This window comes from Coregonus lavaretus (assembly GCF_964263955.1).
Source record: "Coregonus lavaretus genome assembly, chromosome: 31".
Taxonomy (NCBI): Eukaryota; Metazoa; Chordata; class Actinopteri; order Salmoniformes; family Salmonidae; genus Coregonus; species Coregonus lavaretus.
This window is the reverse complement of record NC_140018.1, coordinates 18,481,331-18,506,245: the sequence shown is the minus strand read 5'-3', so window position 1 is coordinate 18,506,245 and position 24,915 is coordinate 18,481,331. Positions and strand designations below refer to the sequence as shown.

Below are 24,915 nucleotides of genomic sequence, written 5' to 3'. Positions count from 1 at the left end.
GTCAGTCTGTACATTGGTTTGATGTTTGTAGCTTTAACGTTTCAAGTGGTGAATTCAAATACTTCTCATTCAAGCCTATGGAGCTTTTATGCAGATTTAAAACAATTCTAGTTCAAAAAGTATAAATGGTAAAGCTGTATACAAGCACACTATTCCAGACTGGTCTGCACGTTTTAGATTTTGAATGGCATTTCTAGCTTAAACGGAATGGCATTTTCTAGCTTACTCCCTGAAATGCATTGGGATTTATGCAAATATGGTTGTAGTGTGAAAAGTATAAGTAATATCATCAAAACGTTTTTTTTTTTTAAGCAACCTGACAAGTGGCAGTCTGCAGGCAGTAATGTTGTTTGGATGTTGGTAGTTCTTACGGTTTTGGCTCTAGAGGTTCCAGCGGAATAATAATAAGTATGAACAGTTTCTAAAATTATGATTTGCTTTCAGCAACCACAATTAATAGCCTACTGTAGGCTACTACATAAATAAGTGCGCATGGATTTACAGGCCATCCAAAAGCGCGTGGTAAAGACATGTAGCCTAGTTTAACCTGATCAGTCTGGATGGGATGAGAAGGCATAGTCTATTGGCCTACGTGCAGGAAATATCCGTAATAATAACATGTGCAACATTTAAAATCATATCGGCATCTCCAAATTTGCTGTTAGCCTACACTACAATATTAATGTATTATAAAGAAAACAAAAATACGTGACTTCATCACATAAAGGTGACCAATGTCCCTCAATGAATTATTTTTTAAATTATATTTTCAATATCCAATGCTATTTTCACAGGAATCCTCAACAAATATTCGTTGGACATCGCTTGATAATATTTATTTGGGATAGACATAGCTATATTCCTGCATTTGGTCTACATTACAGCAGGTGCACCACCTGAAAAAGCAGCGTTTGATATTCGCCTCTGGTGGTGTTGCGTCAACAACTTACCGAGTGCTTGGAGGCGGCGCTGGTCCACGGTCGGCGACTCTCCGTCACAGACAGAAATGCCATAACAGCAGCATCGATATCCCCACCCGAAGCGCATGTTATTCACCTGGACCCACGTAACGACAACGATTTGAAGCCACAGTTGACCACAGACTGTCAAAGGATTGCGTCAAGGCTGTTGCTGTCTATTTGGTGGTGACATCGTTTGTTGCTTTCTGGTGGGGAGCAGCATCTGGAAAATTGTAGGTAGGTCGCATGACTGGGCGAGGATTTCTATAGTAGAAAATGACGTTGGTTTATGATGCCAGTAGCCTAGGCCTATCTTGTTTGGTGTGGTCGGCGCCTATATATTTGGGGTTAAAAGGAGAAAGATCTAGCTCGTCCGTGCTTCAATGAATGGGCCAGCAGCCTGCTACAGCCTGTAGTATTGGCTCTAAACACGCATTTTTAATGTTACATTGTATCCAAGCATTCTGTCCATGGCATTTCCGACAGTGGCGCCCTATAGAGGATGCTAAAAAGGATGTTTCAATTGTATCAATACATTGTATCGTAGTAGCCTATGTGAAATAGCAATAGGGCATATAAGGCAGACATATCATCATCATTATCATCCAGTCGTCTCGGCTTATCCCTAATGCCTAATAGCTGCGCTATCTGATCGGGTTATTTCTCAATTTTCACTGTCATTCGTATTGGAGAAACGGGTCGCCTCAAGGACACATTTAGGCTGAGCTTGAATGTAACGTGGACGGTGATTCAATTAGCCTGTATGTTTCAAATAGGGCCTACAGACAAAAGTATTGAATCACGTGCACCATATAGGCTATTGACACTGGCCTGTAATGGAATGTGGAAATTGATGGGATTCCTATTCTCAGTATGAATAATGAATAAAATGGGTTTATGAATAATTAAGTATGAAATATGAAATATAATATATTTACAAATATTTTTAATTGTTTCGATTTGAGATATGCCTAACATGTGCTTTTTCTAGTCAGTAGGATACGGCTTATAACATACTAAAAATAGCTTACTTATCACCATATATGCCTACATTGTTATTTAGTATATATACAGTATATATGGTTTTGGGTGTCTTTAGGGCCTACTTAGCAGCAATATCACTTCCTCTGCTGTTCAGTGTAACCTAGAGCTATTGTAGTGAGTACTCTAGTGAGGGACACACTATTGTGCATGTGAAACCATTATGAAATGTGATATTGCACAAAACTGTGGTCTTAAGAAATAAACTCACAGTGCTGGAGGGATAAGACAGAGAAAAAACTATGAAATCTACTTTATAGCTACAATAAAGACCTATATGTCATCTCCATCTCCTTCTCTCCATTTATTTTTAATGTGAGCATCATTTTTTTTGTTTTGGTGTCAGAGCAACACCACATTTGTTCATTGCCGGACGTAGGCTCTCGTTAAGCTTACAAGGCATCTGATGCTGTTTGCTGCTACCAAAGCCCCCTATATGCCACAGTGATATGGCTGTGTGGTATTGCTATATCCTGCTAGCAGTATCCCCCTGTGGTTAACACCCCTGATCTAACACACCTGATTCAGCTAATCAAGGTCCTGATGAGCAGCTGATGAGTAGAATCAGGTGTGTTAGAACAGGGCTGGATCAAAAGCCTGAACATCCAGTTCTCCACATGTAGCATCTTGGCCCCTCTCAGTTTCACATCCCTTGGCACAAGTACCAAAGCGCCCTGTGTCATAGCAGAGCTGACTTCTACCCAGGGGGCAGTGGGCTTACCTTCACCACAGCCCTAGCTACAGTACCGTTTCCTGTTAGTGACATTGAACCAGTGCAAAGGGCACACAGATAGTAGTTACTGATCATGCTCACTGAATTATTCATTATGGTGTCATTTAAAAATAGGCTTACAGTCTTGTTTCCACCCAAGCATGTCTGCCATTGATTTTTCAATGATACCAATACCACCACCCTTTCTCATGTCATTTCATGTGAATCAGCATCCTGCACAACATGTTGGGAACGTTTCGTGAGCCAGTGAAGTAAAATAACAGGTCAATCAATTGAAATCAGCAATTGATTGTTTGTTGGTTGAGTGGATGAAGTGCTCTGAAATGCTCTAGCCATCATTGAACTGTATTTGCTGATGTAGCGGTATCTACAAGGCTTGGCAGTGTGCAGCACTGTGTGTGTTACAACCAAAACAATGGAACAATAAATGTAAACAAACAATATGTGCCACAAAATGTTTATGTAATGGAGAGATCAGTCCAATGTATGCCTTTTATGATGGCAAAAAGTTGAAACATATTTTAATGGACAATTGGTCAGTATGACCGATGGTTATGGCCACCTCCCTGAATGTATACCATACTGTACATTGTATGTGTCCCCTGTGTGTCCCAGGATGCAAAGGGCTTTCCTAGGGGGCCTGTGAAGATGAGCGTGACATCATGGTTCCTAGTCAGCAGCTCTGGCACCCGCCACCGCCTCCCAAGGGAGATGATCTTCGTGGGCCGGGAGGACTGTGAACTCATGCTGCAGGTAGGTGATGTGACCCTGGCCCCAACCTGAAGACCTCCTTAAACGCTTGATGTTTATGTTACTCTCTAATCAAATGCATAACTTTATCCTCCGGCACAGATAACTAGAGAGAGCATTGTCTGCTGGTGTTGTATACTCTGTAGTCCTTTCCTTCATGAGGAAGAGGAGAGCTCTGTTTGTAAAACATGGTGACTACTAAGACCATTCAGAGATGATGTCTGTGGCTGAAGTAGAGCACGGCAGTAGATAAAGCTTCTAGTAGTTGTGCCCATCGGACAGTGAGTAGTCCACCCAGTCAGACAACCCTCTTCAGCCCTCCTCAGCCACTGTCTCTTTCCTCTGTGTAGCATGAAAGACAACAAATTGCTCAAAAGTCAGAAGATGTCTTTAGCTATCCTCCCTCAGAATGCATGCTCAGTTATTATCCCATCATGTCAAAGTTTGCTGTCTGGAGGAAAAACAATATTTGACTTGTGCGTGTGTTTGTACAGTGCAGTAGTATAGACCAGTGTTTCTTTATCCATTTCATTTTCAGCCTATGTTTTATCATAATTATTTATGAAAAGATCTGTCAGCAGTATTTTGTGGAGGGGGCACACTGATGTTAAATTCTCCAAATTCACCAACCATCCTCACATACAGTGCCTTCAGAAAGTATTCATACCCCTTGATTTATTCAACATTTTGTTTTGTTACAGCCTGAATTCAAAATGGTTTACATTTATTTTTTCTCACCCATCTACACACAATATTCCATAATGACAAAGTGAAAACATGTTTTTAGAAATTTTAGCAAATGTATTGAAAATGAAATACAGAAATATCTCATTTACATACACTACCGGTCAAAAGTTTTAGAACACCTACTCATTCAAGGTTTTTCTTTATTTTTACTATTTTGTACATTGTAGAATAATAGTGAATATATATCAAAACTATGAGATAACAAATATGTAATCATGTATTAACCAAAAAAGTGTTACACAAATCAAAATATATTTTATATATTTGAGATTCTTCAAATAGCCACCCTTTACCTTGATGACACTTTACCTTTGCACACTCTTGGCATTCTCTCAACCAGCTTCATGAGGTAGTCACCAGGAATGCATTTCAATTAACAGGTGTGCCTTCTTAAAAGTTAATTTGTGGAATTTCTTTCCTTAATGTGTTTGAGCCAATCAGTTGTGTTGTGACAAGGTAGGGGGGTATACAGAAGATAGCCCTATTTGGAAAACGACCAAGTCCATATTATGGCAAGAACAGCTCAAATAAGCAGAGAGAAAAGACAGTCCAACATTACTTTAAGACGTGAAGGTCAGTCAATACGGAACATTTCAAGAACTTTGAAAGTTTCTTCAAGCGCAGTCGCAAAAACCATCAAGCGCTATGATGAAACTGGCTCTCATGAGGACCGCCACAGGAATGGAAGACCTAGAGTTACCTCTGCTGCAGAGGATAAGTTCATTAGAGTTACCAGCCTCAGAAATTGCAGCCCAAATAAATGCTTCACAGAGTTCAATTAACAGACACATCTCAACATCAACTGTTCAGAGGAGACTGTGTGAATCAGGCCTTCATGGTCAAATTGCTGCAAAGAAACCACTACTAAAGGACACCAATAAGAAGAAGAGACTTGCTTGGGCCAAGAAACACGAGCAATGGACATTAGACAGGTGGAAATTTGTCCTTTGGTCTGGAGTCCAAATTTGAGATTTTTGGTTCCAACAGCCGTGTCTTTGTGAGACGCGGTTTAGGTGAACGGATGATCTCCGCATGTGTATTTCCCACCGTAAAGCATGGAGGAGGAGGTGTGATGATGTGGGGGTGCTTTGCTGGTGACACTGTCTGTGATTTATTTAGAATTCAAGGCACACTTAACCAGCATGGCTACCACAGCATTCTGCAGTGATACGCCATCCCATCTGGTTTGGGCTTAGTGGGACTATCATTTGTTTTTCAATAGGGCAATGACCCAACACACCTCCAGGCTGTGTAACGGTTATTTTACCAAGAAGGAGAGTGATGGAGTGCTGCATCAGATGACCTGGCCTCCACAATCCCCCAACCTCAACCAAATTGAGATGGTTTGGGATGAGTCGGACCACAGAGTGAAGGAAAAGCAGTCAACAAGTGCTCAGCATATGTGGGAACTCCTTCAAGACTGTTGGAAATGCATGCCAGGTGAAGCTGGTTGAGAGAATGCCAAGAGTGTGCAAAGCTGTCATCAAGGCAAAGGGTGGCTATTTGAAGAATCTCAAATATAAAATATAGTTTGATTTGTTTAACACTTTTTTGGTTACTACATGATTACATCTGTGTTATTTCATAGTTTTGATGTCTTCACTATTATTCTACAATGTGGAAAATAGTAAAAATTAAGAAAAACCCTTGAATGAGTAGGTGTTCTAAAACATTTGACCGGTAGTGTACATATTTTCACCCCTGAGTCAATACTTTGTAGAAACAACTTTGGCAGCGATTACAGCTGTGAGTCTTTCTGGGTAAGTTTCTAAGAGCTTTCCACACCTGGATTGTGCAACATTTGCCCATTATTATTTTCAAAATTCTTCAAGTTCTGTCAAATTGGTTGTTGATCATTGCTAGACAACAATTTTTAGGTCTTGCCATAGTTTGTCAAGTAGATTTAAGTCAAAACTGTAACTCGGCCACTCAGGAACATTCACTGTATTCTTCTTAAGCATTTCCAGTGTAGATTTGGCCTTGTGTTTTAGGTTATTGTCCTGCTGAAAGGTAAATTAACCTCCCAGTGATGATTCCTCTAGGATTTTGCCTGTGCTTAGCTCCATTCCATTTCTTTTTTATCCTGAAAATCTCCCCAGTCCTTAACGATTACAAGCATACCCGTAACATGATGCAGCCACCACTATGCTTGAAAATAGGAAGAGTGGTACTCAGTAATGTGTTGTATTGGATTTCCCCCAAACATAACACTTTGTATTCAGGACAAAAAGCTAATTTATTTGCCACATTTGTTTCTGTATTACTTTAGATGCATGTTTTGGAATATTTGTATTCTGTACAGGCTTCCTTCTTTTCACTCTGTCAATTAGGTTGGTATTGTGGAGTAACTACAATGATAGTTTTCTCCTATCACAGCCATTAAACTCTGTAACTGTTTTAAAGTCACCATTGGCCTCATGGTGAAATCCCTGAGTGGTTTCCTTCCTCTCCGGCAACTGAGTTAGGATGGACGCCTGTATCTTTGTAGTGACTGGGTTTATTGATACAGCATCCAAAGTGTAGTTAATAACTTCACCATGCTCAAATGTCTGCTTTTTTATTTTTTTAATCTACCAATAGGTGCCCTTCTTTGCGAGGCATTGGAAAACCTCCCTGGTCTTTCTGGTTGAATCTGTGTTTGAAATGTACTGCTCGACTGAGGGACCTTACAGATAATTGTATGTGTGGGTCCATGCAACTTATTATGTGACTTGTTAAAGCTGCAAAATGCAGAAATCGCTCTGCCATTTCCTGGTTGCTAAAATTCGAATAGTTTGCCTAATTTCAGTTTAAGTGACAAAATAACCAATAGAGAATAGAGTGTAGAGAATCATTGTACCATCTAAACCGCTGTGAAATATCCTTTCAATAATCTAAAATATTTTATTTTCAGCTGTTTGAAGCTGGTGTACAAAACCGAAAGCAAAAGAGCAAAAACAAAACGTAAGAATGGGAAGCATAGAAATAGCACATATAGAACAGATCTACCGCTTCTTAGACTTGCTTTCGATGAGAACGACAGATTTCTATGTGAATTTGGTCGGTTCGCCCAAAAAGTTACATATTGCAGCTTTACGCAAATTGTTACTAATTTAAAAAAAATTGCCATAACAAAGGGGTTGCATACCTATTGACTCAAGACATTTCAGCTTTTCATTTTAATAAATTAAAAAACATAATTCCACTTTGACTTTATGGGGTATTGTGTGTAGGCCAGTGATAAAACAAAATCTCTATTTAATCCATTTTAAATTCAGGCTGTAACACAACAAAATGTTGAAAAAGTCAAGGGGTGTGAATACTTTCTGAAGGCACTGTACTTCGTGCCTCCTCTAAAATAATTGGTGCATGACGCCCCCTGGGCTGACTGTTTGTGGTATGGTAAAATATGTTTTTAGAACAATCTGATTGGCTACCATACAGTAGGAAGGGGCAGCATGAAGGGGAAATGGACATCAAGCATCACAGAAATCAGGAAGCAGACGCCTCTCAACAAAGGACTCTTATGTTGGGATGTTTAATGAGATGGTGTACTGTATGTCGAAATTGGTTGTTGTCCGGTTAGGGCTAGCGCTCTGTCTGTCGGCTGGAGATCACTACCTTATTGATATGTGGGTGGAACAGCAACAATGTGATTTACATACAGCTATTTATAGCCACATTGATGTCCCATTTCACTGCATAGCTCAGACAACTGTACTGTTAAAGAGACAACTGGACTTTGAAATAGATGCTTTTCTCGTTGGCTTTTCTATTATTTGTGTCAGGCTTTTGTCAGTCAAAGCCTCAGCCCTGGATATTCCAAAATTCAACCCCTAGATTTCGATACAAAAGATACACTTTGATTTGCTACTAGAGGAAGACACCTTCAGAAAGATTAACCAGTCGTCCAGTTGTCAACAAAAGTATTGAACCAGAACTGTAGTGAAAAAGAGGCCATTAAAGCACAGTATATATAGTCCCTGGCAGTTGCTGTGGCACCAGTTTGGAGATCCTGACGATGCAGAGCTGTCAGCCCTGCAGCTTCCTCTGATCTGGCCAGCCGTTACCTATAGCAACAGCTGAGGTGGACTTTTTCCTCACCCGGCGAATGGCGGGCCTGTTGCTATCCCAGAACAACATTGTGTTATAGGACTAATGCTTCCTCACCTGCTCTTTGTATCTAAACCCAGTTTGTATTGTGAAAAAGTGTTGCCGTCCATGTCTTTCTCCATACCTGCACTTAAAGTCTCCTGATCCTCCTGGACCCCTATGTAGGTGAGAAAGGCCTTCTCTTCCCCATGTTGTGTGTAATTTACACCCCCTCAGTATTGTTGGCCACAGATAACAGGCCTTTGTCCTACCTACCGAGCCACAGCAGTGTCTGTGACTCTGAGGCCAGCACTATTCATCACCCCCCTTTTTGTTTAGAGGTGAAAGCTACCTCATACATCTGGCAACAATAATGGTATTGTGTAGCTCAAAACACTGTTTTGAATATATGACACACTGGTGCAGCTACACCATTTTATTTAACTGGATTATTTGTCATAATTTAGATACAATGTGTGTACCAAGGTACTGTTTTAAGAGACTACTATTGTGGCCCCTAGCCATTTTAGTGCCATTACTGCCATATAGTATTTAGTTCAGTCTTATGGGGCCCCCATCTGAGGTGGGTCATGACTACCATCCTTTGTCTATTGTATCAGGCTTCAGTGTCACTAAGTATTTTATCACTATGTGTTTAACAGCAACTAGCCCAGCAACTTGGCTAGGCAGAATGCTTCAGGTCACTGTCCGAAGCACTCTGGATACTTGTCTGGATGATGACTCCTGTCATGAGGTGGTTGAGTTTGTCTCTCTGACCCATTTCACTTCCTGGATGAGACTCCATTGGAGCATTTCCATTTTCCTTCCACTGTCTAGGCTTATCACCTATCATAGTAGGGATATCTTTTTCAACTGACATGGCCCACTGTTTAGTATTGTACTCATGAACATGGTTTGTGGGTGGGAAATGTATTGAGAAACACTGCTCTTTATGAGTGACCATCAAGACGAAACTTTCCATTGCATTAGTGCACACTGCACAGCCAGGCACCTCCTAGGGTCTGACCTTTGTTGTTCACATTCAGTTGGCGTGTGAGTCTGTATAATGGAGGGATGGAGGGAGGGATGAATAAAGACATGAATGTCAACAGCAAGTCCTGTGATGAGAGAGACCGTTGTATGGCTGGCCCTGTTTGAAGTGTCATGCTGGAGTAGGTAAATAGGAGAGAGAGAGATCAGTCGCTGGTAATCACCGGTTTTCATAATGAGGACATTCAAGGCATTTGTATTAGGCACAATAGTTAGTAGGAGGATGTGAATGTAGAGTATATTTTGCTCATCATTCATACAATTCACCAAATACCATGAGATACCATTCATTATCGAAATCAAATCAACGTTTATTTGTTGCGTACACAGATGAGCAGATGTTAAAGCAGGTGCAGCGAAATGCTTATGCGTCTAACAGTACAATACTGATACCCAAAAATATATATACCCAAAAATATATTAAGAAATATCAGAACGAGCAATATCGAAACGAGCAATGTCTAGTGAGTCATCCTCCGGTTCACTTGCCTCTATAGAGGCCTGTTGGCATGTATCTCTCAGATTATTGAGACAAAGACACAGAACATGACAAGGCTTTTAGATAGTACGGTATAATTGAATTATTTATCTTTAAATGGGGATATGGTTGTGAGAGTACTCTAACTCTGCGTAGTCAAGTCCCACAAACAAAATAAAACACGTGTGGTGAAATGGATGGCACGTGGCTTAGTTTGATGAGGCGTGTTATGGTGAACTGTATTGAACATAGCTAGTATTGAATGAAGTCTTTCCCACACGTGTAGTTGAGCTACATAGCTTCTTGGGCCAAGTTTGCGCTTGGTTCTGTTCCATTGGTTCCAATAGGGACTAAATCAAGTGCAGAATAAGTATTGTACAGATGCACCTGTACCCATAAACTTCCTAGCATGAGGGTATAGAGGATCATACAAAGTATTGACATGTTGCTTACTTCATATGAGTAATGGAGATATTGCTGAGTATTAAAAATAGTCTTGCAAATTGTATCACTGCAGAATGTAAATGTGAGGAATTCCAGTCACTATATATGTAATAATGGTACTTATTCATGTAGTATTACATTATTTGAAAATAGATTATAATTGTAGGGCACAGGTGAAGTAAACCTGCTCTTTAAGTAACCATCCATGGTTCTCTCTTTTCTCTTATAGTCTCGAAGTGTGGACAAGCAGCATGCTGTCATCAACTACAACCCTGCTACAGATGAGCACCTGGTCAAAGACCTGGGCAGCCTCAATGGAGTGAGTACCCACGGGAGGGAGGGGCAGGGAAAAGTTTAAATAGAATGTTAAACTTCCTTTGGTACAAGGACTCCCCTCTCTTACTATACACAAAGACAGAATTAGATCAAAAAGGCGCTAGATATTTCAGTATTCTATTAAGTAGTTCGAAGCCTGGCATAGTAGATAACCAGCTTAAGCAAGCACTTAATGGCACTTATCTATTTTACATATGTAAGTTAATGCTAGCTAAAAGAAGCAGGGAATTAGTGTATTATGAATGGTTAAGCTCTGTCCTATGAAGAGATTTTCTGTTTTTCTATCTGCTGAAATGTAGGCTACTGTGCAGTGACAATGTAAATGCTGTGTCTTTACTTGTTATGATTACATACATACAACATGACAACTGCGGTCTAAAAGTGCTGCTGACGCCATTTTACTGAATAGTCAAGCAAATATTTTCCTTTTAAATGGGAAAGCCTCCAGATAGTGCTGTGAAATGGGACATCTTTGGTTCGGAGCGGGAGGCTAGCTGTTAAATATTTCAGAGTGCCGTTTGTTTTGCTGCCGGTGCAGACTTCCCTCCGTAGTAGGCGGGCAACATGGAAACATTCCAAGTAGCTTTCACTGGACTGGATCAATCATGTCAAACTAGCCCTGCGCTACCGTTAGGCTAAGGGCCTGTATTTAATTGTCTGTAACTACCTGGGGCGGCAGGTAGCCTAGTGGTTAAGAGTGTTGGGCCCGTAACCGAAAGGTTGCTGGTTTGAATACCTAAGCCAACAACGTGAAAAATCTGTTGATGTGCCCTTGAGCAAGGCACTTACCCTGAATTTGCTCCAGGGGTGCTGTACCACTATGACTGACTCTGTAAAACAACTTATTTCACTGCACCTATCCGGTATATGACAATACAAAATATGTATACTTTTTTAGTTAAGGGCCTGTAACTTGTGCATCGTTACATCTCCAGTTGTTTTCTCTTTCTATGTGGTACAGTGGGCTTTGCCACTAGGTTTCCCTGGCCTTAACCATACAGTTACTCTTCTGTACTGGACTGAAATACCACTGACATTCTTTCTCTTGTGTTGAGTGTTGAAGGTGGATGACTGGTGCACAGTGTCTATCCCAGTACCTCATGGAGACTGTTACTTGTCTTCATTCAATATCTCCAGTTTACAGTAACCAACTATGTTGTGTTCCCCTCTAGACCTTTGTGAATGACCTGAGGATCCCAGACCAGACCTACATCACCCTCAAACTGTCTGATGTCATTCGCTTCGGATATGATATCCTTTTTCTCACTCATGTCATACATGCATAATTCTTGTGTCATGTATGCATAATAACCTATATAAATATGTGATGTGATTGGCTATTGCCTTAACCTAGTATTTACATTCCCATGTGTACATCCTAGAAAGGAGCCAACACAAAGTCCCAGAGGAGGCACTCAAGGTCAGATTTCTATGCTAATGCTAACATCAACTATATTAAACACTAAACCCTAATCTGGACTAGCTTTTCAGACAGTTCTAGTCTACCCTCAATTCACTTTACTGGATCTCTCTTTGGCAACTTGAGTGTGTTCTTTTTGTGAGTTGTGTTGTGCCTCCTGCTGTTTCAGCATGAGAAATACACCAGCCAGCTGCAGATGGGTCTGAAGGCCTCGGAGGGGAAGAGGGCTGAGCACCTGGATGACAAGTCCAAGCTAGAGAAGACAGACAGGAAATCTCTGTCTCAAGGTAAGTGTTAGCGAAGGCTTCAAACCTGTTTAATTGCTATTCCACCATATATTCCCCCAGTATATTCTTTCTCTGAACAAAGCTCATCGCCTGTTGGGGTAGGGTGGGGGGTCTAGATACATGTAGTAATCATATTGATAGACCTGTTTGGATAGCTAAATGCTTTGATTTAAGCTTTGAGCTCATAACAACTCTGGGAATTGGGACATCATGGTACGTTAAACATGACATCGCTTGCTTTCTCTTCATTTATGTCACTGCTTAATGACACAACTGTTTTAACTTGGCAGAATATCCTAGATTGAATAGGTTTGATCATTCTGATTATAAATTGTGACTCACTAATACCTGGAATGGTATGGTGTGTGAGGATGAGGAGTATTTTAGCTTTGCTCTGTTCCTCTAAAGAAAAGGAAAACGTCCCTGTCCTTCGACTATGATGTTAGCATCAGCTCAACCTCTTTCAGTCAGAACATGTTCCCCCTCCCCCTCTTTGTCATCCCTCACTCTCCCTCCATCCCTCTCTCTGCCACCCTCTCCGGCGGCTGCATTTGGTCACATCCCGTCTCCATGGTGACGGCTGCAGCACCCATAGTCACAGTTCAGCTCAGCTCAGCACCGATGGCCTGCTTGATTTTTGCTCTATGTTATTCACACTGCCATACCCCTGTCAAGCTCTCTGCCAGAGGGTTCATATAATCCAAGAAGCCATAAACGGGTCATGATCAACTATCTATCAACTAACAGATGCTGATTCAACAGCTATATCGGAATAGGCTGCGTTGTGCCCTCTCCGGCTAATGTGTTGTACCTGAAAAACCTTTTGTGTGCCCTGCGAGGCTGTGATGACAAATATAAGTCAGTGGAATACAGCTGAATCCACACTCAAATCAACACAGTTAATCTCCTCATTTACTGTAGCCTCTGTGCTCAAATAAAACTCTGAATGAACACTGCCTAAAGGACTTCCACTGGATGTGTTGGACACACTGGATGAAATACTGTGTCATAAATAACATGCCTTATGTGTGTCTGATGTTAGCACTTGTCTTGATTAGCATCAAGAGGTATGAAAAGAAACCCTGAGTGGAAACATGGGTTGAATGATGTAATAGGGTATGTGAAATAAATGTCATCTGATACTGAAGAAGAAAAACTGATCCATAGGGTTTGATATCTAACATACTTTATCTTCATTTGGGGTTGCTGCCAGTGCCCCCATAGTATCTACCTTAGAGATGGATTTGATGTATTCTAGTGGGGTAGCGACAAACCTTGAATATTCTTCCTCTAAACTCCCAGTGGACCAATAGTAGTAGATGGATGACTGCTGCAGTTCAGAAAGATTACTCCTCTCTCATTTGGCTGTGTGTGCGTGCGTGTGTGTTTGTGTGTTTCCGTGCATGTTCACAGAGGCTCCAACCTCCCGACCCACCCCATTGTATGGCCAGCCCTCGTGGTGGGGGGAGGAGGATGCGGCCAGCAAAGGACAGCACAGTGAGGGAAATAGGCCAGAGGAGGGTCACCCAGGTCGGTCCCACGTTACTAGTGGTCCTTTCTCTCAAATACTCTGAATACTCTGAAACTTTGGAAAATGTTTGCAGTTCCTTTTTAGAGAATAGAGATGAACAAAAAATGGTTTGTGGTTGTCCTTTAATTTGCTTGTTGGTGCTTAATTGGTGCTTTGACATCTATCCATTTGCAGAGATTCCAAAGGAAGGTTCAGCCTTAGATCCAGAGGTGAATGGCTCCCTGTTAGAGTACAGAGACAATCAGGGAAAGTCCATCTTCCCCTACCACCGGGAGCCTAGCTACTTTGAGATCCCTACCAAGGAGTTCCAGCTGCATCCCAAGTCCCTGGGGGCAGAGCTCCATGAGATCCCCACCAAGGACACAGACACGCCCTCTGCCCAAGCCACTCCCACCCCCACCACACCCAGTCCCCCTGTGGTGCAGAGCCACGCCTCCTTCACCATAGAGTTTGATGACTGCACGCCAGGCAAGATCAAGATCAAGGACCACGTGACCAAGTTCTCCTCGCGCCAGAGGAAGCAGCAGCAGCAGGCGTCCGGGAAAACTCTGGCCACCACACCCACTGAGGTGATGTCAGCCGAGTGCAAGGTGGTAGATTGGTTGGTGCACAGCGATGTCAGAATGATGAGGAGACGTCCCACGTGTGAGGATGTTTACAGTGTCAAGAGTGACCAGGCCGTCAACATCAAGAGCCTCAAAGGTCAGTGTGGTACTTTTAGAGAAATATTTTATAGAAATCAGTAAGGTCTGTAAGGCGTTGTTTATGTGTTTCCTGTCCCTCATTTGCGGTTTGAATGTATCTGTTTCTAGGGCACCACCATGACGATGGGACCCAGAGTGATTCTGAGGACCCGGTCTTAGGGAAAGGGAAGCGAAGCAAGTCACACCACCGGGTCCAGTCGCAACATTCGATCCAGTCAAAACTTTCCCTGTCCGAGCTGTCAGAACCATCACAACAGACAGTGCTGTCATACCAATTAGTCAAGTCACAACAGACACAGCAGACAGTCCAGTCGCACCAATTGATCCAGTCAGAGCACTCAGTTATGTCAGTCCAGTCACACCAGACAGTCACATCAGTTCCGTCGCAGCAATCAGTTCCGTCACAAAGGTTACTCCAGCCTCAGTCTCAGTTTTCTCCGCCCAAACTGACCCCAGTTTCTCCTGTGGCCCCTGAGAGGCCCCTGTCTCAAAGCCCGCCTGAGGCTCGCTCCCCCACCATGGGCCCCTCTAAGCCCGGCCCCCAGGAGCCCCTCACCCAGCAAGCCTTCATCATAGAGTTTTTCGACGACAACCCGCGCAAGAAACGCTCGCAGTCCTTCACAGCCAATCCTGCCCACGCAGACTCTTACTCCGCCCTCAAGGCCAAGCTGGAGCGGAGGAAGGGGGGGGAGAGGCCAAACTCCATGCACGGCCACATCCCTCCCACCCAGCAGGTGACTGTTCCTCTGAAGGGCCAGGGCCACGGTGGGTCCCAGAGGTCTAGCGCCCTGAAGAGGGAGAAGACAGAGGAGCCCCTGAGTGGAGGCAGTGCCTCCTCTTCCTCCGGTTCTGGGCCTTCCTCTCGCGCCTCATCTGGCATCACCATCAAGCCCTTTGGCAGTGTGGGGAAGAAGTCCAAGATGGCCCAGGAGTTTGCAGCAGAGTTCCTGATGAAGGATGCAGGCCACAGAGCCTTGTCTCCCACCAGGGATAAGACGTCTCCTCCTCCCATGTCCGCTCCCCCGGTGATGTTGATGTCACCCTCACGCACCTGCATTCCGTCCCCCTTAGACCCCCCTTCCTCTGTCTCCTATCCCTCCTCCCCCTTGCAACCCACTGCACCACGTTCCTACTCTCCAACTCCTGCCCCTCATTCCCCAGTCCTAGCCCTCTCCCACCCCCCCTCCCGCAGCCCTGTCCAGACTGCCTCCCCAGTCCACTCACCCATCCACTCCATGCCCCCTCTGATGCCCCTGGGTCTGGGGGTGCGTGGGGTGGACCCTAAAGCCTCCAGGGTGGTGAGGAACGAGGAAGAGGACAGTCTGAGTGATGCCGGCACCTACACCATCGAGTCCCAGGACAAAGAGGTGGAGGAGGCACGCAACATGATCGACCAGGTGAGATTGTAGTAGTCAGTGGTTACTCGTTCTTCATTTTTAAAGTCTCTGCCACCACCATTTCTTTTTGGGGGTGATGGTGGACCTTTTCACATGCGTGTAATTATTTTACGGTAGCTTTTCAACTGTTTGGATTCTGACGTTAAATGCTACGATTCTAACAAGTGGTATAATTCTATAATAAACCATATAATGCCTTGATGACAATACCTTGAGCGACGCATGCTTTGAACTTCCTCCCCCTAACAAGTACCCCCTCCCAATCCCGCCTTCCTTCTTCCCCTTACAAAGTCCCATTGTCCAATCTCTTCTCCTACCTACTTCATGCATGCTCTGTCCCTCCCTGACAGGTGTTTGGTGTCCTCGACTCACCAGAGTACAGTGGTGCCGGAGTGTATAGACCCATCATTAATGATGGCAAGGACGAGCTGGCAATGCTCCGGCCTAGTGATGGTAGCACTGTGGATCAAATGGCAGCAGTGTCTTTGCATGGCTTTAACCCAGCCACCCTCAGTGGGGCCCCATCAGGCCCCATCCAGGTAACGTCACCGTCCTACGCTACTGGAGAAATAAGGGATCTAATATGTTTGCATGTTCCACCCCAAACCTATGCATGTTTATCATTTGTTTTTCCTTGATACTCCCTTTGGCTTCTACAGTGCTCTTTACAATGTAAGGATTGTCCTTGGAAGGAGATTTTAATGATAGTTATCCTTCAACGTTGTGCTCTGTAGAGCTGTATGCAACCCCTTATAGTTTCCTCCACTGTTTCAGGTGCAGTCTGCTAACAATGCAGCACAGGAGGAGGGGCCTAAGTGGGTTTCTCGCTGGGCCAGTCTGGCAGACAGCTATGCAGAACCGGGCTCTACTCCACCTCAAGGGGAATTTGCAGAGGGAGGTGAGATATCTGCACCCACTGACCGCTCTGCTCAGAACTTATGTGAGAAAACAGCAAAAAGCCTGAATTAAAATGATGTTTCTCTGTCCTAGATTTGGGATTTATGAGTCGGTTGATACCTAGCCACAGAGTGGATAACTCTGAGTTAGAGGGGAGCCAGAGTTGTAGGACCAGGAGGCTGCTTCCCCAGGTTCCCCCTGGAGACAGAGACAAGCCAGAGAGCCCCACCCCCAGCATCCTGATCCGCCACGAACCCCCCTACCCAGGCCCCGAACCCCCCCTGGAGAGGAGTAGTGGTACGCCCCGGTATCAGGACAACACCCAGAGTCTGTGTGTCCAGGACGATGTAGACCCAGACAGCCTGAGTGACGCCAGCCGCTCTGACGATGGCTCTGTGCTGGAGAGGACCAGGAAGAGCCAGGGGAGGAAGAGTGGCGCTACCTCGCCCGGGGACACTGGACCTCAGTATAAGGGTCGAGATAAGCTGTCTCCGACTCAGTCTACCAAGTCCACCTCCTTTTACATTGGATCTGAGGATGGCAGCTCAGGCAAGCCGGACCTGGCCCGAAGCCCTATTTTGTCTCAGGGGACTGAGAGGGGGCGAGACACCACTGCCAAAACCTCCCCCACCACTGTCCTCATCAGGCACCTGAGCAGCCACGAGCCCCGGAGGTCGGGCGTAAAGCCCAACAACTCAGCCCCCAACCTCCACTCCCAGCAGGATAAAGACTCTAAAGACCAGAGTAAAGACACCCTGGGGACCTCCTCGTTCGTCAGGCAGGAGAGTTTCACCAAGGAGCGACCCAGTGATGATGTCCAGATCAAGAGGCTCCCCCACATCTCCAGTCACCCCACCCTAAGCGACATGGAGCAGAGGAGAGAGACAGCCCAGGACCCACAGCCCTTCCTCAGGGAAGAAGCAGATGGCGTTCTCTCCTCTCTGGAGGTCACATTCCCCTCCTCAGGCTCCAGACACAGCTCTAAGAGAGGAGGCTCCTCCAGTCACATGGACGACTCTCTGTCTGGGGAATCAGATGTGGATACAGCCAGCACCGTCAGCCTGGTCAGCAACAAGAACACCCCTGTCACCACAGGCCCTAAGAAGAGGATGGCCGTCAGTGGCCTCCAGAAGGAGAGATCCTCCTCCAGTCCATCTGTCCAGGGGAAGGGCCACCGCCAGCCCACGGCCCGTGAGCGCCTGTCAGAGAAACGTCGCAACCACGCGGCTGCCAGTGATAACTCCAGCAGCAAGGCCGAGCAGGCCAAGCACTTCCAGATGCGGCGCAGCACGGGGAACCGCGGCTCCCTGGACCTATCAGAGGGCCAGCAGGGTTCTGGCCAGCACTGGCCTGACACTGCCTCTGACCACGACACTGGCACCCGTCCCACCAGCCGTAACAAGAAGCTCATAGCTCCCCTACAGAAAGAGGTTAATGGGAAGACCCCCAAGAGTGCAGCACAGCAGGCACTGATCCGCTCCAACAGCTTGTCAGCACCACGGCCCACCCGGGCATCCATGCTGCGCAGGGCACGTCTGGGAGAGACCTCTGACAACGAGGGAACTGAGACTGACCGGGGATCCCAGAACTCAGACCACATCGGTGCCCCCAGCAAGGTGTCTGCTGATGGGAAGAAGCTCCTCTCCAGACTGGACATCTTGGCCATGCCCAGGAAGCGAACAGGCTCCTTCACTACGCCTAGTGACAACGAGTCCTCCACCACGACCCCTACAACCCGGCATGGCTTCTCCAATGGGAGTGCAGAATCAACTGCGCCGATCAGGAAGACATCAGTGGGTGAAGCAGGGGCCAAGCAGGGGGCCACAAGAGGGGCCGGAGCCCCCGTGAAGCAGCTCCTCACCCGCACACGCTCCAGCGGGGCTAAATACTCCAGCACAACCAGTGAGTATTATTGTCAAAATTACCATCAAGTAACTTCTCAAATATGCATAGGAATGCCATTTTCTTGCTCAAAGCACTGCAGAGAACACAACATGATTTTTTATCCTGAACCATAAATCATGATTTAAAGGTCATTTACTGTATCATCAGATTATTGAAACAGGGCCTGACACTGAGTTGAAGTTACCTTTTCCACCCTTCATAGTGAATGTGTCCTTGGTGAGATGCATGCAGGTAGGCTGTATTGTGGCTTGTCTTGTAGGAGATCAGTGTAGTCGCTACGAAGCAGTGTGATGATGCCCTCTGCTGCCTGCTGCCGTTTCCATAGAAATACAGCTCCTGGCCAAACATCATTACACATCCATTTTTTCATTTCTCCGAAATTTGATGTGCATGTAAATTATTGTTAAACAGATTTGGACCCATATTATGCATACAGTGCATTCGGAAAGTATTCAGACCCCTTGACTTTTTCCACATTTTGTTACATTACAGCCTTATTCTAAAATTGATTAAATGAATTTTTTTCCTCATCAAATCTACACACAATACCCCATAATGACAAAGCGAAAACAGGTTTTTAGAAATGTTTGCACATTTATTAAAAATTGAAAACAGAAATACCTTATTTACATAAGTATACAGACCCTTTGCTATGACACTTGAAATTGAGCTCTGGTGCATCCTGTTTCCATTGATCATCCTTGAGATGTTTCTACAACTTGATTGGAGTCCACCTGTGGTAAATTCAGTTGATTGGACATGATTTGGAAATGCACACACCTGTCTATATAAGGTCCCACAGTTGACAGTGCATGTCAGAAACCAAGCCATGAGGTCGAAGGAATTGTTTGTAGAGCTCCGAGACAGGATTGTGTCGAGGCACAGATCTGGGGAAGGGTACCAAAACATTTCTGCAGCATTAAAGGTCCCCAAGAACACAGTGGCCTCCATCATTCTTAAATGGAAGAAGTTTGGAACCACCAAGACTCTTCCTAGAGCTGGCCGCCCGGCCAAAATTAGCATTCGGGGGATAAGGGCCTTGGTCAGGGTGGTGACCAATAACCCGATGGTCACTCTGACAGAGCTCCAGAGTTCCTCTGTGGAGATGGGAGAACCTTCCAGAAGGACAACCATCTCTGCAGCACTCTACCAATCAGGCCCTTATGGTATAGTGGCCAGACGGAAGCCACTCCTCAGTGAAAGGCACATGACAGCCCGCTTGGAGTTTGTCAAAAAGCACCTAAAGGACTCTCAGACCATGAGAAACAAGATTCTCTGGTCTGATGAAAACAAAATTGAACTCTTTGGCCTGAATGCCAAGCGTCATGCTGGGGGATGTTTTTCAGTGGCAGGGACTGGGAGACTAGTCAGGATTGAGGGAAAGATGAACGGAGCAAAGTACAGAGAGATCCTTGATGAAAACCTACTCCAGAGCGCTCAGGACCTCAGACTGGGGTGAAGGTTCACCTTCCAAGAGGACAACGACGCCAAGTGAACACAGGAGTGGCTTCAGGACAAGTCTCTGAATGTCCTTGAGTGGCCCAGCCAGAGCCCGGACTTGAACCCAATTGAACATCTCTGGAGAGACCTGAAAATAGCTGTGCAGCGACGCTCCCCATCCAACGTGACAGAGCTTGAGAGGATCTGCAGAGAAGAATGGGAGAAACTCCCCAAATACAGGTGTGCCAAGCTTGTAGCGTCTCTAGAAGACTCGAGGCTGTAATCACTGCCAAAGGTGCTTCAACAAAGTACTGAGTAAAGGGTAAAAAAAAAAAAAGCTTGTCATTATGGGGTATTGTGTGTAGATTGATGAGGAAAAAAACTAATTTAATCAATTTTAGGATAGGGCTGTAACGTAACAAAATGTGGAAAAGGTCAAGGGGTCTGAATACTTTTCGAATGCACTGTAGATGTGTATTACGTACTTATGTATCAGTATCAATATTGTGGAGTAATATTTGCAATCCCAAGGGTCTGGCAATGAATAATGTTGTTAATATTAATGTGAATGACTAGTCTACTGTTCCTATCTTCCTATTTGAGGATTGATTTAGAGTGTACTATGTTTTTAGGATTATTTCTGGGAGGAATAATCCTGTAATTTAATGAAATTGGTCAAATGAACCATGCTGTTTTCTGGTAGGTTCCTGTCGAAGGCAGAAAGGTTCAGACGACACCTCCACATCTGAGGAGGAATATGAGGCCAGCTCTGGAACCCCCAAACACAAACGCTCCTCCCACACGTCTGCTGCCACACAGACCCCCCGGGCCCAGAAGGAGAAGGCTGCAGTAGCAGCAGTCGCCCGGTCCAAGTCCGGCTCACTGGAGACTGAGGAGGACGAGGTCCAGAATGAGACTGACCACTACCAGAACTGGACCACACACAGCGCCGAGATAGCAAAGTAGGGTGACATAATGGCACTAACTATGGCTTGACTGTGTATCACCTGAAACCACTTACTGAGTCTCATGATTGGCAGCTGTGGAACATGCATTCTGTACGTATGTATTTTCTATATGGTCGTGACTTGTGTTTGTGTCTTGCCAGGCTCAGTCAGGACTTGGCCAAGGACCTTGCCATCCTGGCCCGTGAGATCCATGACGTGGCGGGGGACGGGGACTCCCAGAGTTCCTCTGGAATGGGCACAAACCCCTCCCCCAGCTCTGCAACCAACACGCCCGGGCCCGCCTCCACCATCCCTATCTCTAGCCGGGAAGAGGTGCGCCCGCCCACTACCCATAATACAATTCAAACATGCCCCCTGGCCTGTACCTCACATTATTTCCATCCTGTTGTAATGTTCCAATGCATAATACAACGGCACTGCAGCCTATGAGATTTTGTTTTACCAATGTGCCACTAAATATTTTACATGAATATTCTGTACAGGCTCAGTGAAAAGTGCCTTATCATGTCTTAGATTCTCATGAGCATGTCTCTGTTCTCTACTGTACAGAGGCCATATACATCTTTGCGAGGGGTCCTCCCATCTCAGGTGCATACCTCAGATACATCAGACTCTCTCTCTCTCTCTCTCTCTCTCTCTCTCTCTCTCTCTCTCTCTCTCTCTCTCTCTCCTGCAACGGTTTCTATTTCTTTCTCTTCACCTCCCTGCTCCCACACTCTTCATGCTATCATCACTAATCCAAACACTGGTATTTTGTTGGATTGTTATGCTACAGATTCTTACATTTTATGACACTGGGATGTTCTATGTGTTTTTAATGACTGTTTGTAGTGACAGCTTTTCAGGACCATAAATACCTGCCTGCCACTGGCTCACTACAGACTTTCACTGCAACTCTCACTGTAACAGGCACATTTTCACGTTCCACTAACGTCATTTTGTTCCTGCTTGTATCCCAGCAAAACAAAAATGCACTGCTCACAGTTCAACTGCTCTCACCCCCGCATGTTGCCTTCGAGCATGTGATCACAAAGCACTAGTCACACTGGTTGATTTTTCTCTAGGACAGTATAACAAAGATATTCTCACTTCTTATTCTCACTGTGCCCTTGAAGTACAGTAGAAGGCCTTGAGGCACTGACTCCCTCAGTAGTCATGGTCATGTCGGTTGTTCAGAACGTGCGGACCATGCTCTGATTCTATTCTCTTTCCAGCTGGTCCAACATATCCCTGAAGCCAGCTTAAACTACCAGAAGGTTCTACTATCGCCAGGTTCTTCTGCTGTCATGGACCTGGATCCTAACATGAATGACCAAGACCCAAGCTCTAAGCCACGGTGGAACCGTGAAGAGGTCACTTTCCTGTCAACACTTGTTTCTCCTCTATTTTAGAATAGTACTTTCACTACCTATCAATGATTTGGAAACCTAGGAATATCACAACTATAACAAAGCTGGCTCATGCATAAACAAACGGGCACTCAGGCTACACAAAAGGAGCTATTGCAGTTAGTTTTGGTCTGCTGGGAATTAGACTAAAGTATATTTATGCAGGTGAAACTACTTTAGGAATACTTTGGGGGGAGGGTTTGACGTACGCCATTTTCTCCTTCCAGGTGATTTTGGACAATCTGATGTTGAACCCTGTTTCTCAGCTCTCTCAGGCCATTCGGGAGAACACAGAACAGCTGGCTGAGAAAATGAAGTAAGGGAACTTGATGTACCTCCGCTCTTACCTTGTGTTTCTGTTAAATAGAAAAGAGCTAATAAATTATTTCCTCTCTGCTTGGCTCAGTTAGATTATACTATGTATTTTTTCTGTCAGGGTTTTATTCCACAACAAGACTGCGGCCTGGGAGGAGATTGAAGCGAAGATCAATGCTGAAAACGAAGTCCCCATCCTCAAAACATCAAATAAGGTACAACATTGGTAGCCAGCCATACATCTTACATTGGTAGCCATTTTGGTGTAAAACTGAGGTCATCATATATGGGAAAATGTGTAATCGTCATCATTTTAATTCTACTCTCACAGGAAATCTCCTCCATCCTGAACGAGCTGAGAAGAGTACAGAAACAACTAGAAAGTAAGAGTTACATATGGCTAATTTTTTCCTAAAATGTATTGGGAGTGAAATGTTGAATTGCTTTTCCTGAACGGCCTCATATCTGCATAACATATTCAGAACATCTAAATAAAGCTGAAAGCACATGATCCAGCCAATGGAATTGAATAGAACAGTGAATGTTCCTTTGGTTCTATAGTGATCAACAGCATTGTGGAACCCGGTGGAGCTGGCAGTGGGAAACCTAAGGTGACAGCGGTGGCTGCTGCGACTTCAGCAGGACAGGCCATCAGGTCCCCCTTGCGGCAGAAGAAAGCCCCCAGTAAGCCCACTGGGCCTGGGGACAGACAGCATGGTGCCAGCCCCTCTACCAGCCCCACCACCTCCAAACCCAACACCAACGCCAACGAAAGCACCAAGAGGTCCACTCGAGGCCACAAAGGGGCAAACTTTATGGCCTGATCAGTGATCCCAGGCTTCTGTAGCATCTCCTGATGGTTGTAATGTAAAACCATCATGACACAGTATACTGTACATGCGTTTTGACTGGTAAAGGTGTAACTGAGTACCGCTGTTTAGAATTGCTTCTTCCATATTGCACAAGCTCAACTAAAAGTAGGCAAAGCTGGGTAAAATAAGGGGTAACTTGTCGCTTGCTTTAATGAGTGGATTGTGGACAAAATAATGTCCATATGCCTTGTCTACTTGTCCTCTACTATGTGCAATGTGTGGTTGCCCAGTACTGTAGGTTTGGCCTAGTCTGGGTACCAGTCTTTTCAGCTAACATAACTCTTAGCCACTCCTGTAATTTGGCAAATGACAGGACTGGCAAGGAGTGGAATGCAATAGCTGAACAGAGACAGCAACCAGGCTAGGTTTGGCCAGATGACCAAGATAAGACAGGCTACATCCTTGCCCCTTCTTTGTTACCATAGTGATGATAATCATAATAAAAACACTACTAGGTGTCCATGAGAACATGTGCTGGATTGCTTCAATATTATGGCAGAATTAGAGAGGACATTAGTGGTGTTATATGCTTGTCTTGTAAAATATGATTAATTAAATTCCTGAGCGACTGGGACATTTTACTGCTTGGCAAAAAGCTACTGCTGAATGAACTGACCACCACTCTCCCTTTTTTTCAAATTGATTGTCTGATATTATGAAAATACTTAAGATTAGTTTATATGAATGTTGTGCGTACAGAATGTTAGTATAGGGTATCATAGAATGTTCAAGATCCCAAATAAATACGGTATACAATAAACAGCATCAGAAGGATGGGAAAAACATACTTGTCAAAACATTTTCATATGCTGCCATTTTGAATTAATTAATTTGTTAAGTTTGGTCAAACAACTATCTGAGGTATTATTTAAGTCATCCATTTTGTCATTCTCTACCAAGCTTTGGATGACACTATCAATGATGAAGCTTCATGGTTGTGATTTCATGTTATTGGCAGTGGCACTATATTTATGTCAGAGTAGTTGATAGTATGGTACTGATGTAGCTTGTTTATCTGGTGTGTCTGAAGGAGAGAACGCTTGAGGATTCAAGAGTGAAGGGATGAGTTAACCTAGATGCTTCAAATGAGAAAATTGCCCCAATTTGACTGTATTGTAGTGTGCTAGCTTTGTAACGGTAGAATGGAGCAGTTCTTTATTGTCCCCTGTGTGTGTCTGTGTG

At 44.6% G+C, this 24,915-nt stretch overlaps 1 protein-coding gene across 1 annotated transcript; it reads left to right on the top strand.

The window, feature by feature from the left end:
* Positions 1–3,381: 3,381 nt before the first annotated feature.
* On the top strand, positions 3,382–23,685 carry LOC311106412 (centrosomal protein of 170 kDa protein B-like; the record flags this gene model as incomplete). Its single annotated transcript, XM_084148740.1, has 19 exons — positions 3,382–3,486; positions 10,503–10,592; positions 11,782–11,862; positions 11,973–12,029; positions 12,199–12,316; positions 13,730–13,846; positions 14,022–14,549; positions 14,660–15,948; positions 16,299–16,487; positions 16,723–16,846; positions 16,939–18,747; positions 20,894–21,152; positions 21,299–21,470; positions 21,708–21,746; positions 22,373–22,510; positions 22,774–22,862; positions 22,983–23,076; positions 23,193–23,244; positions 23,423–23,685. 19 exons carry the CDS (start codon positions 3,382–3,384, stop codon positions 23,683–23,685), a joined length of 5,613 nt encoding a protein of 1,870 aa, XP_084004866.1.
* Positions 23,686–24,915: the final 1,230 nt, after the last annotated feature.